This window comes from Micropterus salmoides, unplaced genomic scaffold, assembly GCF_014851395.1.
Source record: "Micropterus salmoides isolate LMB-PRFRI ecotype aquatic unplaced genomic scaffold, ASM1485139v1 Ms_hic_scaffold_7, whole genome shotgun sequence".
NCBI classification, from domain to species: Eukaryota; Metazoa; Chordata; class Actinopteri; order Centrarchiformes; family Centrarchidae; genus Micropterus; species Micropterus salmoides.
Genome location: NW_024044459.1, coordinates 6756104 through 6770230, shown reverse-complemented (window position 1 = coordinate 6770230; position 14127 = coordinate 6756104). Strand labels below are relative to the sequence as shown.

The following is a 14127-nucleotide window of genomic DNA, read 5'->3' as shown; positions in this document are numbered from 1 at the left end:
GAATGGAATTACTGAAATAAATCAACTTTTTGATGATATTCTAATTATATGACCAGCACCTGTACACAAACAGGTGTTTTCAGTTACAGTGCTGTTTAGACCTGTGCTTGGCTTCATGTCAACATAGTAAGAATGATGAATGTGTCACTTGTTCCTCCCTAAATGGTGCAACAGAGCCAATAGGAGGATAAGGAAAATGTCAGTCAAGCACACTATGTAAATGCCCATGGTGCTTAAGCCAAAATAATCTCACTTGTGTGGGTTTACAAAGGTGTGCAGGCCCCTAAGTAAAAGCACTAATATAATGTAAAAATACAGTTTAAAGGTCCGGCCTTTAAACTTTCCAAGTAAAAGAATATTACCAGCAAAATGTACTCAAAAGTACACACACTCACTTTATCACTGGATTGTTAGTGTTAACATTTTAATATTGTTCAGGGTGGAGCTTTTGACTGCTATATGCTGTTGATTTGTTTCATATGTAACAGTGCATCATTATATATTCTGATCACATGTTTGTATTTAAAATGTTCTCCAAAGTAGATAACTGTCAAATGTAGTGCCACAAAAAAAAAAAAAAAAAAAAATTTGATCTCTCACTCATGTACCTCAACTAAATGTCCTGATTACATTACACTACTGTCCCCAAGCCACAGCACTTTAGCTGTAAAACTGCTGTTAAACAAGCTACAACAGCAGGAGGCTGTACATGGGCACAGCAGTGATTTGAGCTTAATGCAACCATGCTCAAAATGACTATGCTTACATGCTGATGTTTAGTTAGGATATTCACCACATTCACTATTAGTTTAGCTTGTTAACATGCGAACATTAGTTTATTAGCACTGAAGTACAGCTGATGGGAGAGTCCTTTGAAGTGTTTGGTATAAACCTGCCAAGTATGACTGCCATTTATCTTTCCATTTGGTCTGAAGCGAGTGTCATTCTCTGGTTCAGTCTTCTCAAATGTGAAGATATGCTGCTTCTCTCCGTTGTATCTCACTGCAAACAGTGTTTGACTGAACTGCACATCCCAGAGCCTACCTACAGGTCTTCAAACAAAGTATTGCTTGAAATTTCAAAGATGAAATGATCAGTAAAATGGCAGATCAATAATGAAAATTGTTCATTGCAATCTGCATTGTCTTGTCAGCTTGTGGGGGACATTTGGTCACATAAGCAAAGATCAGGAAAATTGTTTGGCTCAAGCAGAATTTAGCATTGGTGGTCTAATTGAGAGTAAACAGCTAAAATAACTTAACAGGAAACAGTGGAAAATGCAAACTGTTTATTTAAAAACATGCTTTCCCATAAATCTGCCATAAATCTGCCTCAGTCCACAGAAGATACCGCTTCCTGCAAAGAAAGAAATAAGAGAAGTCAGACTGTCATCCCACAAAAGAGCAAGATAAAATCGGAACCTGCTAGTTTAGCGTTTTTGGGGAGGTCCACCTCTGGTTTGTCTGTGTCTGCTGGGGCAGTTTGTGTACTGGGGCTGGTCTCAGCGTTTGTCTCCAGCTCAGTCATACTCATTTCCTTCACTGCTGCTGGGCTAGCTCTCCTGCAGGGAAGAAATACAAAAAAAAAAAAAAAGAAAAGAAGTAGCCCCGTTGTAACATCTAGTCAACTGTTGCTGTATGTGGTAAACATATTTTAACATGTCTGCACAGACAGCAAATGTAGAGATATAACAAGTGTTCACAAAATTGGTTGTTGGCAGGTCTATGTTGCTTAAGAGGAATAGTTTATGCCATCTGTGGTTCTGTTGTTTAAGCTACACTGTAGCTTAAAATAGCAATGTTGATCAGTCCACTACTTTGGTTGAGACTGAAAATATTTTGTACACATACAGTGGGTATGGAAAGTATTCAGACCCCTTTAAATTTTTCACTCTTTGTTTCATTGCAGCCATTTTCCAAAAGTCAAAAAAGTTCATTTTATTTCTCAGTAATGTACACTCGGCACCCCATCTTGACAGGGAAAAAACAGAAATGTAGAAATTTTGCAAATTTATTAAAAAAGAAAAACTGAAATATCACATGGTCATAAGTATTCAGACCCTTTGCTCAGTATTTAGTAGAAGCACCCTTTTGATCTAATACAACCATGAGTGTTTTGGGAAAGATGCAACAAGTTTTTCACATCTGGATTTGGGTATCCTCTGCCATTCCTCCTTGCAGATCCTCTCCAGTTCTGTCAGGTTGGATGGTAAACGTTGGTGGACAGCCATTTTCAGGTCTCTCCAGAGATGCTCAATTGGGTTCAAGTCAGGGCTCTGGCTGGGCCATTCAAGAACAGCCACGGAGTTGTTGTGAAGCCACTCCTTCGTTATTTTAGCGGCGTGCTTAGGGTCATTGTCTTGTTGGAAGGTAAACCTTCGGCCCAGTCTGAGGTCCAGAGCACTCTGGAAAAGGTTTTCGTCCAGGATATCCTGTACTTGGCGCATTCATCTTTCCCTCGATTGCAACCAGTCGTCCTGTCCCTGCAGCTGAAAAACACCCCCACAGCATGATGCTGCCACCACCGTGCTTCACTGTTGAGACTGTATTGGACAGGTGATGAGCAGTGCCTGGTTTTCTCCACACATACCGCTTAGAATTAAGGCCAAAAAGTTCTATCTTGGTCTCATCAGACCAGAGGATCTTATTTATCACCATCTTGGAGTCCTTCAGGTGTTTTTTAGCAAACTCCATGCGGGCTTTCATGTGTCTTGCACTGAGGAGAGGCTTCCGTCGGGCCACTGCCATAAAGCCCCGACTGGTGGATTGCTGCAGTGATGGTTGACTTACTACAACTTTCTCCCATCTCCCGACTGCATCTCTGGAGCTCAGCCACAGTGACCTTTGGGTTCTTCTTACCTCTCTCACCAAGGCTCTTCTCCCCCGATAGCTCAGTTTGGCCGGACGGCCAGCTCTAGGAAGGGTTCTGGTCGTCCCAAACGTCTTCCATTTGAGGATTATGGAGGCCACTGTGCTCTTAGGAACCTTAAGTGCAGCAGAAATTTTTCTGTAACCTTGGCCAGATCTGTGCCTTGCCACAATTCTGTCTGAGCTCTTCAGGCAGTTCCTTTGACCTCATGATTCTCATTTGCTCTGACATGCACTGTGAGCTGTAAGGTCTTATATAGACAGGTGTGTGGCTTTCCTGATCAAGTCCAATCAGTATAATCAAACACAGCTGGACTCAAATGAAGGTGTAGAACCATCTCAAGGATGATCAGAAGAAATAGACAGCACCTGAGTTAAATATGAGTGTCACGGCAAAGGGTCTGAATACTTATGACCATGTGATTTCAGTTTTTCTTTTTTAATAAATTTGCAAAAATTTCTACATTTGTTTTTTCCTGTCAAGATGGGGTGCTGAGTGTATATTACTGAGAAATAAAATGAATTTTTGGAAAATGGCTGCAATGAAACAGAGTGAAAAATTTAAAGGGGTCTGAATACTTTCCATACCCACTGTATTCATGGTCTCCAGACAATGAAGTTCACTTTGGCGAGCCTCTGACTTTCCTCTACCGCCTCCAGAAGATTGAAATATATTTTAGAGAATACCTACTACTGGGTGAATTACCATGAAATTTAATTAAGACATTCATGGTCATTTTTATATATAGTCTATGGTCATATCAGAATAAGTTCCAGAAGCTTTGGTGGTCCCTCAATGATTTAGCAGCAGCATGAAGTCAGTCTTTATTTGGTTTATGACTTAAGGCTAAAGTCATTCACTCAGTAGTACTTTGTGTTTGCCAATTGTCAAGTGTTAGCTACATACCTGCCAAACATTAAACCTGCTATCACTGTGAGCATGTTATCATTTAGCTAAAAGCACTGCTGCTGCCTAAATAAAGCCCTACAAAGCCACTAGCTTGGCTTGTTTGTATGTCTTGTTAAAGTTTGTCTTGTAAGGAAATTAATGATATGCTACAGATTAAGTCTATATGTTGTGACAAGAAGGTTTCTTAATTGTAATCATACAAACCTTGCGTTGGCACTCTTCCTCCTCTTAACCACCACTGCTATCACAGCAATGACCACCACACCTGCACAGAGCCCTGCAGCGCCGTAGACAATGGGACGCTGCATGGTCTTCGGGAGAGGGTCCTGACAGGAGTCACCGCTGTAGCCCAGTGAACACTCACAAACCGTGTCTCCACTAGTGTCCACACAGCGCCCGTTGCCACTGCAGCGGCTCTGGCTGCACTGCTGGGCGTCCAGGTTCCTGAGATGACTGCTTACATTCAGGGTGGTGTTCAGACCATTGTCCTCAAAGAGAGAAGGGAGAGGGGAGGGAGGGGGAGAGGAACTGCTGGGCCGGGTGAGAGCAGAGCCTTTGGCGCCTGACCACTGCTTCAGGCTGACACCTAAGGACCACAGTGTCAATTTAAAAAAAGCAAGTTTTTAGGTCGTTATAAATTAAGATGTCATAACGTCTACTTGATCTTGTAGATTTATTTTCCCAGTTCTTATTTAAAAAAAAAAAAAGGAGGCATAATGACTCACAGTTCTCATCTGAGTGGTCATGGCAGTCAACATGCCCGTTACAGAACTTCTCAACTGGGTGGCATGAGAGTTGATCCAAACAGGACCTGCTGCCATCTGGGCAGCGCTGCTCCGGCCTGCAGTGGGTAGCATTCACAAGGATGTGATCATGGGCACACTTGCATGTCCGACCTCCTGGGGTGGCGAGGCATAAGTGCAGGCAGTTGCCATTGTTTTCCGTGCACTGGTTTAAACCTGTGAAAAATAGTGTCCGTTTACCATCAGTCAACTGGAGTTTGTGATATATAGGGTGAGGTCTAGCACTAGACCAAACCACTTCAATGCGGTCACATTTGAAAGACCCTCTGAACTGCCATCAAAATTGTTATGGGTGTGTGGTTCTTACATACCAGTCTGACTGGACTTGCTGAATGCCTTTAAGCTGACCACTTCTGTTCCAACCTCAAACCACAGCTTGTTTTGCTGCTGTTCTCTGTACCAGAGCCTGGTCTTGTCTGAAGGAAAGGGCCAACACAAAGTAAATGTAGCCACATTAGAAATGTAAGGAAATTCATAGTTTTTAGTAACAGCATTTCAGACTTAGAGATGTCTTTAACTAGTGATGTATAGGAAAAAACCTGCAGTACAGAAACCATTTAAAGTAATGCTGAATAGCGCCACGTACTGTTAGTTGGCACACCAAGTGACACTGTCATTTCATTTAGTACATACTATGAGCCATTACCACTGACAGTCATCCAGAGCAGAGTGTCACCACTCAGAGCCACTGCAGCCAGGCCATCACCAGTCTTTAACTCTCTGTATGCAGATCCATCGAGTTGGACAGAACCAATAGTCCCTAAACCTGGGGAGGAAGCCAAGTGTTAGGGCTTTTCTGAACAAAGCATGCACTTTGTCTTTTCAGTGCATGAATACTTTCCATTACCATACCAACTGAAACTTTGTAAAAGTCCTTACCTACATCAGCCCAGTAAATTGTCTCTCCATTATTAGAGAAGTCCAGAGATGTGGGCCGGACAGCATCCTTCCACACCACACTGCGCTCAGCACCATCCATGTTGGCACACTCTATAGTAGCCACGGTACCTGTACTCTGCAGGCCCAGGTTGGTGAAACAAACTCTTCCACTGGGAGGGTGGAGGGCGATTGACTCCAATCTACCAATACCTTCCTTTATGAGAACTGCAGTGTGTGCAGCTTTGATGGACGTGACCTGCAGGCGGGGCTGTTTGTTGCTGCTCCAGTAAACATTAAGTGATGCCCAGTCCAAGGCCATGGCGGTGATGGTGTCACCCAGGAGTTTTAGAAGCTGGCTCTGAGAGGACAAGTCTGAGTCCTTAAGCTTAAAGGAGCTGAGTGAAGTTGTGCCGTCATCTGTCAAGAACAGGGTGTGATCACGTAGGCTGTAGTCCATTAAGGCTGCCTCATTGATGTTGGGCACCTGCAGGGCCAGATGTTCAGGCCAGCCCTTCAGCTCTGCTGCTGTGTGTCGGGACTGCAAGTAGATCTACAGAGATCATTGGAGATTTAATACACGTCAAAACAATCAAGGGCACACTTAAAATCACAGACCTCGATGAATGAAATTGTTCAAAATCTTTATTGTACATTGTAAAATTACTTGAGAACAAAATGACCTAACAGTCAGTAGAAACCAAAATCAGTATAATAATTGAACAGACTGATCGAACTTGTGATTTTCATTACAGCAACTCATAATGTGACTCAATAGTGTGTATGGACCCCATGTGCCTTTATGCACTCCTAACGACTGACACTGCGTTAGAGACTCCTTCTGGCTCTGATTGGTTGTTTTGATTCGGTAGTGGTGCATTCTTGCAAATGGCATTTGATGCAGTAGGAGGAGTCAGAGGAACATGATTTTTCCACAGGTCATCTGTCTCATGCACTACCGTCAGGATATTGACAGTTTTTACAGTCTCCGTTAAAGCAAATTAGACCTACCTGGGTAACGGTGGAGGGAGACAGCATCAGTAGGAATGCTGAATTGACGAAGCTGGAGCAGGTCATGCCATCCCCAGCCAGTAAGAGACTTGAGGGACACTTGCACACCGCTTTGGGTCCCGGGGCCAACACACACATGTGTGAACAGTCCATCTTCTCACAGGGGCTCTCAATGCCTGTCTGGAGTAATGGGTGGATGATCTGCAAACCAAGCAGGGAACAGATCTTTTTTGTACTTATAATTCATGCTGATTAAACAAAAAACCAAAATGAAATTATAAATATACAAGTGCTAGATGTAGTATTTCAAACAAGTTCTACCATTTTCCATCAGGAGTTTCCCCATTTCCCAACACTGTACCAAAATAGTTTGATCTCTTAAGTGGAAAGCTTCAAACATACAATGTCATAACTGTGCGTGGGCAGTTAGCAAGCTGCTGTGAGCACTTTACACATGTGAAGTGATTCACAAGTGTCACCATTAGTACCAGCCCATTTCCACCTACACATCTGTAATTCTGAACATCTTGCTCACCTTCACAGCCAAAGGTTGTCTGGGTCTTTTTAGGAGAACCTGGCGGTTTTTGCCGGAGATTTTATGAGCAGCCTGCACCACTCGCTTCTTGGCATCAGACCAATAGAGCATGTCATTTAACACTGCCAAGGAGAATGGGTTGGTGGTCTCTTTCATCTGTAGAATCTGAAAACATTTAGACATGTCACATTTAGAACTGGTGTTACTTTGGTTTGGTAGGCTTTAGAGTGTCTTGCTGTTTTTACATGAAATGTCATCCATCTATGCTCAGGCCATTATAGAAAAAAAAAAACCCACACACATGAAGTGCCACTTGTTGGGTACTTCTAGTTATAAAAAGGTGGGCAAGATGGCCCTCTGCTGGTAGATTTAGCATTGAGTTGTAGGGTTTAAATTGATTTCCAGGAGTCCGCAACAAGCTTTTGGGTAGATGCATATAAAAACCTGAAACACATTCTTTCCAAGCATAAACAACAGCCCTGTCCCAAAATAGTTCACCCGAATGTCATTGCCATCCAGTGTTGCAGATCCAATCGCACTGAGCCTCTCATCTGTCCAGTAGACTCTGTCAGAGATTGTGTCCACAGCCACACCTCCTGGCCAGCCCAGACTGGAGTTCACCACTGCCATCCTCTCTGACCCATCCATCCCAGCACGCTCTATCTTCACTACATTACCAATCTCTGTCCAGAACATCAGCCTGGTAGAAACATTAAAGCCTTTAATTCACACTCCAAACTATCCTACAATGCTTGTTAAAAACTTCAAGACCAGAATTCAAAGTCATGCTGACCCTTTTTGTGGCAGCAGTGCCAAAGAGTGAGGCTGATCCAGGTCTTCATCCAGGACGATACTGCGGTCCTGTGACTTCACAGTGGTTGTTGCCAGTCTGATGGCAACAATCTGACTGTTCACGCCATCGACCCAGTAAAGGTTCCTCCCGAGCCAATCCACAGCTACAGAATCAGCCCGGACACCTGTGGAAACCAATGACGTCCCATGACCTGAGGAGGTATTCCTTATGCATGTGACTAAACATGTAACAATTCTACATGAATTTTAATACATGTAGAATCAGTCACCTACAATGCTCCAACCACATCTGTGTTGCACCAACCTTTAATCAGAGTTCCTGTGCTCTTTTGGTCCAGTGAGGACCACCTGATGCTCTCAGTGTCCAGACTGACCCAGAAGACCCTCTGCTCCCTCCAGTCATAGTCCAGGGAGAGGATGGCCTTCTTGGCAGAGGAGGACAACACATCTAGGCTACGACTGCGCAGGCCAAACAAGTAGAGGTCTGTTTGGACTGAAGACAACAGGAATGCTTCACCTGAGGAATGAGAAAATGAAAATCATAGTGGTAAAGGGATTTCCCCCCCCCCCCTTTTTATAAACTCCTCTTGCGATAGTTTAAACGGTTACAATAAGTATGTGTAATTGAGTGGATGTATTTATTAAACTACCGGGGGGGATAAAACAACTTCACCAGTGATCTTGCAGTGGTGTCCATCTGCCTCCATTATGTAGCCTGGAAGACATTCACATTGGTATGAGCCTGGAGTGTTGATGCACAGCTGACGGCACACACCTGGACTCCAGCCTTCACACTCATCAATATCGACACAGGTCAGGCTGTCCTCCATGAGCCTGAATCCTGCTTCACAGTGACAACGCTACACAGCCAGAATAAAGAATTAGTCAAAGTAGCAGCAACATCCACATTACACACTTTGAGGGTTAGCCATCATGTAGTTGAGATACTCAGCCTACACATTTTACTTAAATATAAAATAAAACTCATCCAGAATAGTCTTTCAGAAAATTCAGCACTACATTCACAGTTCAGTTTCTACTGCGTTCCTCTTCCCTTTTAATGCCACCGACTTGCAGGACAGACCTCAACTTAATTGGTTAACTTCAACCACACCAAGCTGGAGATACAGGGTCCTCACCATTCCCTGTGGGGTGCTGTGGCAGCTTTGAGAGCAGCGCCTGTTATCTGCACAGTTTATCTGGCAGCTGCCTCCCTCGTCTGAGCCGTCTGCGCAGTTGGTAATGTTGTTACACACCAGGAGTGGATCCAGGCATTCCTGGCTGCCACACTGGAACTGGTGAGGGAGGCATGTCACCACCCCACCTAGTACACAAATTTTACAGATATTCTGCATTTTGAAATAAAAGTAATATAGGCAAGCTCATGTGGTTTCATTTTGTCTTACCCTGCTACTCACATTCAGTCTCATCACTGCCATCGTCACAGTCCTTCATGCCGTCACACCTCCAAGCTGTAGGGATACACTTGGACTTACACAACCACTGGTACTCACCACAGTTCAGTGGAAGCACAGGACAATCCTATAGAGAAACCAATAGATTATTTTATTGTCATCTAAACTCTTGCTTTTGTTTTGGAAATTGGAGGCATCAAGAGGCCAGGTGAATGTTTAGACCATTAGAGTATCTGGCTTTAAACTCCATTTAGCATTTGCATAACTGTAGTACTCTAAAACCACATTAAGAAATGTGTGGCAAAGGGGTATGTGAACAATAAATCTGAGATGAACATGTACTACAGTATGTGTTAGGTCAAGGTTTTAGTGTTGCTGTACAGTGGTTTTACAAGTAAATATAATCCTATAAATAGGGTCCAATCCTCAACTCAGTCTGATTCACATTTTAGGATTGCATTTACCTTGTTCCTGAAAACTTAGTGAATACTACAAAAGCCAGTGACCGGGTCCAAGCAGAGTGAGCAGTTGGATGCTTGACAAGCAAACTGATTGTCTTAATAAATCATTGTCACTGTATGCTGATCTGTTGAGTTATAGAAATCTTTCAAAAATAATTTCATTATGGTCAGTGAATATTTGTCACATTTGTTGCCATTTCAAAAAAATTGGCTTGTATAATTGAAATTGACTTTTTTTGAATTGAAAATTTCTTTAAACAATTTAAAGATCACTGGAGTCCATGGATGACCCTGATTAAATTTTGGGACGATTGGCCCAAGGGTTTCTGACAAGATATCCTAATCATTGTAGAGCAGAGGACTTGACAAATTTTGACTCTAGGCCCAGCCATTTCTGAAACCGTAAACTTGATTCAGCACCACCTTGAGGTCAATGTGTGTCATTATGTGCCTGAGTAGTTGGAATTTGCAACCCATCTGGCAATTTGTCCATTACGTTTTTTTACTGCAGAAATACTTTAGCAGAGAAAAACATTTTCAAAAGGGACACAATGTGCATTTTTCAATTTAATATGACCTAACGAGCAAACACCACATGCATGAATTGCTTCATTGTTGGCAAGTAGAATCTATCCACTTGGATTTAAATCCTGGAACTTTGTATCCCAAGAGAAGGTGACTTACTGACTGAGCCACTGACATGTGGTTTCCACACAACAGTTAAGGCAGTTACATGACATGTGCCAGACTGGTGTGTTTAAAATTAAAACTAGTCAAAATGTGATAAGTAATTCTGAAACAAGTCACAATTCTGCAGATTTCTGGTGCATTGTCAAGTATTTGGGTGACATTTGATTCAACCCTGAGTAAAAAGAAAATGTGCATACTGAACAAGTTGCAGCAGGATACTGAATTAGTGGACTCAGCGTTTAACCGATCTGACCACCATTTGAAATACTATCTGCCAATAGGTAACTGGCAAGCTAGAGGCTAGAAGTTACAGTTATAAGCTACGCCTATTTTAAGTAGTCACTGCACAATTTTTATCCATCAACTGAGCGACGACCCTTGGTTGTGCAAACCTAATTTGTTTAAATCTATGCAGCCAAATACAAGATAAAAATCCATTTGCATGTGTGGTGCCCCATAGTGGCAGAATATCCCAGGACTGCTCAGCAAAGCTTGGACCAAGCATAGGTCAATTTTGATTTATGGAGTGTAAAATTAAATTTTAAGAGACAGCTGTAAAAATGCATAATTTCAAAATTGTATGGAATATTTTCTGATTGGTCCAGGTATGCTAAGTGAAAATTCTGAAGCCGAGTGCTGAAAGTGTGTTTGGACAAACTTTAGATGACGCAAATAGGTATTTAAAGGTCTGAATTTGTTGTTCTAGCCCTACCATCTAGAGAATGTTTTGTCTGAGTAGTGAGTGAGATCTCCAACCTATCTGCAAAGTTTGGGAACTGTTATGGTTTCCAAGTCCCAGATCCTTTTAGGGTACAAGTAGAAGAATAATCCTAATACATACAACAGGGTTACAGCTGCTTGGACCCACTAAGTTTTCTTCTGCCCATCAAATTTGTGCTGTTGCCGCAAACATCCACCTTCTCATCCGTGCCATCTTTGCAGTCCTGATCGCCGTCACAGATCCACTCCTGCACCAGACACTCCTTGCTCTGGGGACAGTGGTGTTTGGTGGTGCAGACCGATGCATTGGTGCACCTCTCCTCATCGGAGCGGTCCCAGCAGTCTGGGTGACCATCACAACGCATTGTGGCCGACACACACTGGCCACTGGTGCATTTAAAATCAGTGGCACTGCAGCCCTCGTCAGCTATGGAAAGGGGGCAGGGGCAAGGATGACAAAAGGTGTCCTATACAAGCAGAGCTGGTTAATACAGTGAGTACTTAATATCCTGTTCGACAACATACCACAGTCTGCCTCGTCACTGCCATCCCAACAGTCCCTCTCCCCATCACAGAGGAAGTTATCAGGAATGCAGCGGCTCTTGTTGTCACATTGATGAGTGCAGCCGTCCATGTGCTTGGCACATCCCTGTTCATCTGAGCGGTCCTGACACTGATACACACCGTCACACACCTGACTCCTCTCTATGCACTTCTTTCCATGGGCACACTGGAATTGGTCTGAAGAAGTTATAAAGGCATGATCAGGAGACTGTCAGGACTGGGCTTTAAATTGTGTAGTTTGTTCCCAGTTTTAGTGAATGCAACTGTCCTCCATTAATAATCCTGTGAACACACCCCAAAATATCTGGGTTCTTTTGTTCTCCTTTGTTATATATATGCTATTTGTTAATGGTTACCACCCATGAATAATTTGCACAATTATCTACTTTGCAGTGAGGAAAATCCATCCATATACATTTTGACTACATTCAAGTCAATACAGTGTCACTGAAGCAACATCCTCTACATTTAATGTACGAGAGAAAGGCATTAGATTCAGATGTGCAAACACAATTAGAATGAATGCTATGCACTATAGGGTAGTAAAGTCTTATTCTTAACCCATGTACAGGAGATCACACACACAAACCAATCACCAGTTTACCCGTTTCACACGCCGATAAGCAGTCTTCCTCATCAGAGCCATCTCTGCAGTCTGCTTCTCCATCACAGACATGGTTGTAGATGACACACTCCGTGTTGTCCTTGCAGGGTTTAGAGCCCAAAGGACACCTGATGGTGGCCGGGGAGCCGACAGAGGCAGCAAACACAGAGGATTTACTGGTCCCTTCCTCTTCATACCAGTCTTCCTCTTTATCCTCTGATGCAGATGCCAAATATAAAACTGGTAAACATTATGATTCAAGACTGCATATTATGAAAGTATGAAATATGGACGTGCTTATCGCCTAAACAGATCTATATTGTCCGATAATTTCAACCTACCACAGTTGGCCTCATCTGTGCCATCTAAACATTCCCTCCGTCCATCACACAGGAACTTCGCAGGCAAGCAGCGACTCTTGTTGTCACAGTGGTGAACACAGCTCTCAGTTTGCTTCGTGCACTGAAGCTCATCAGAACGGTCCCGGCACTGAGGTGTACCATCACACACCTGGTCCTTGTCTACACAAGTCTTCCCATGGTCACACTGGAACTGATCTGTTTGTATGCAGGCATTCAAAAAATTGCTGATATGTTTGATTGGATGCCAGATAGAATATTAAAACTGAAAGTAATGCATCTACTACAGAGTCCTACAATAAATCCTTCATGAAAGGAATAATGTTCAGTGTGTGTTGAAACCGTTTCAGCTGTTTGGTCATTTTTGGACGAGGATATAGTTTGTAGTCCTGTTGAACTGTATGGCATAACACCGATGTTATTTAGCTTACTCTCAATGATATAAACAGGGTGGGCCAAATAACACATGTCAGTATAACAATAAAATTTAACATCCTAACAAACTGCAACCTCCAAATTAAACATTCCTTTATGTCCATTAATTTTCTACAACAACCACACAGTTGAATCAACAAAAATTAACTGCATTAGTTTTAGCTTTGGTGTACCTTACAAAAAAAAACTGACTGGATTTCACTTTACAGGACCGAACTCTAGTGTTTTCAGATCTACAGGCAGGAGTGTGAACCAGATTCTATTTTTTTGTAATTTCCATTTGATGACAGCACCTGTTGACTTTATCCATTGTGTAGTGTAAGAGTTTCAGTAGTCCATTAGGATTGAGGGTTTTAGTAAAAAAAAAAAAAAAAAAAAACAATGTAGATGAAAAAAATCTTGAGAATACACTAAACAAAATCAGATATTGATTTAATCAGTAATTTGCTTATTTTGTTAAAATTTTTATCAAAATCAAATAAACCTCAAAATTAATGACAAGTACTATTTGACTTCACCATACATTATGTGTGGATACACTGCAGTACCTTCAGTGCATCCTGAAGCACAGTCCTTTTCATCTGAACCATCCCTGCAGTCAGGCTCTCCATTACACACACGACTGTCCAAGACACACTCTAGGCCATCCTTGCACAGTTTAGAGCCCAGGCCACACTTCAGAGGAGGTCTTCCAGCTGAAACAACGGTTTGAGTTAAGTGAGCAGAAACGTGTCACCTCTAAAGTAAAGATTATAGCTCATAATGCAGCCATCATTCTGTGTCTGAACTGAAATGTCACTTTTAATAAATGATAATGCATGAAGTCCAAACAGGATATTTTTTTTAGATTGTGTAAAATTAGTTTTGGTACACCTGGCTCACCTTGCGAGTGCCCTGACAACTGCAACAGGACAACACAAAGAAACAAACGTCCACCCATCGCCACAGATAAAATAAAACGGCACAAGTGCAAAAACGTAGCATTTTATAATGATCCAGGTGCGGCCAATGGAACCTAATTGACTGAGGGGAGGAGCTAATGCTTCATATTATCCTGAGCAGTT

General features: G+C 42.5%; 1 protein-coding gene across 1 annotated transcript; it reads right to left on the bottom strand.

The window, feature by feature from the left end:
- Positions 1-1314: 1314 nt before the first annotated feature.
- Positions 1315-14035, bottom strand: lrp13 (low-density lipoprotein receptor related-protein 13). The gene is made up of 21 exons (XM_038704174.1): positions 13946-14035; positions 13612-13758; positions 12611-12826; positions 12270-12485; positions 11627-11842; positions 11299-11528; positions 9234-9357; positions 8955-9139; positions 8489-8675; positions 8120-8332; positions 7796-7979; positions 7501-7702; positions 7003-7167; positions 6468-6668; positions 5460-6009; positions 5227-5346; positions 4892-4996; positions 4503-4736; positions 3982-4363; positions 1453-1561; positions 1315-1356 (listed from the first exon to the last, which is right to left on the bottom strand). The coding sequence occupies exons 1-21, from the start codon at positions 14001-14003 to the stop codon at positions 1333-1335; spliced, it is 4068 nt and encodes a 1355-aa protein (XP_038560102.1). The 5' UTR covers positions 14004-14035; the 3' UTR covers positions 1315-1332.
- Positions 14036-14127: the final 92 nt, after the last annotated feature.

Bases quoted from the DNA above. Each gene is read 5' to 3' on its own strand.
- lrp13 (XM_038704174.1), bottom strand. From the start codon at position 14,003: ATGGGTGGACGTTTGTTTCTTTGTGTTGTCCTGTTGCAGTTGTCAGGG. The intron at 7,980-8,119 runs GTTGGTGCAACA...TGGTTTCCACAG, and splicing joins CACAGGAACTCTGATTAAAG to GTGTCCGGGCTGATTCTGTA. The intron at 7,703-7,795 runs GTCAGCATGACT...TGTTTCTACCAG, and splicing joins GCACTGCTGCCACAAAAAGG to GCTGATGTTCTGGACAGAGA.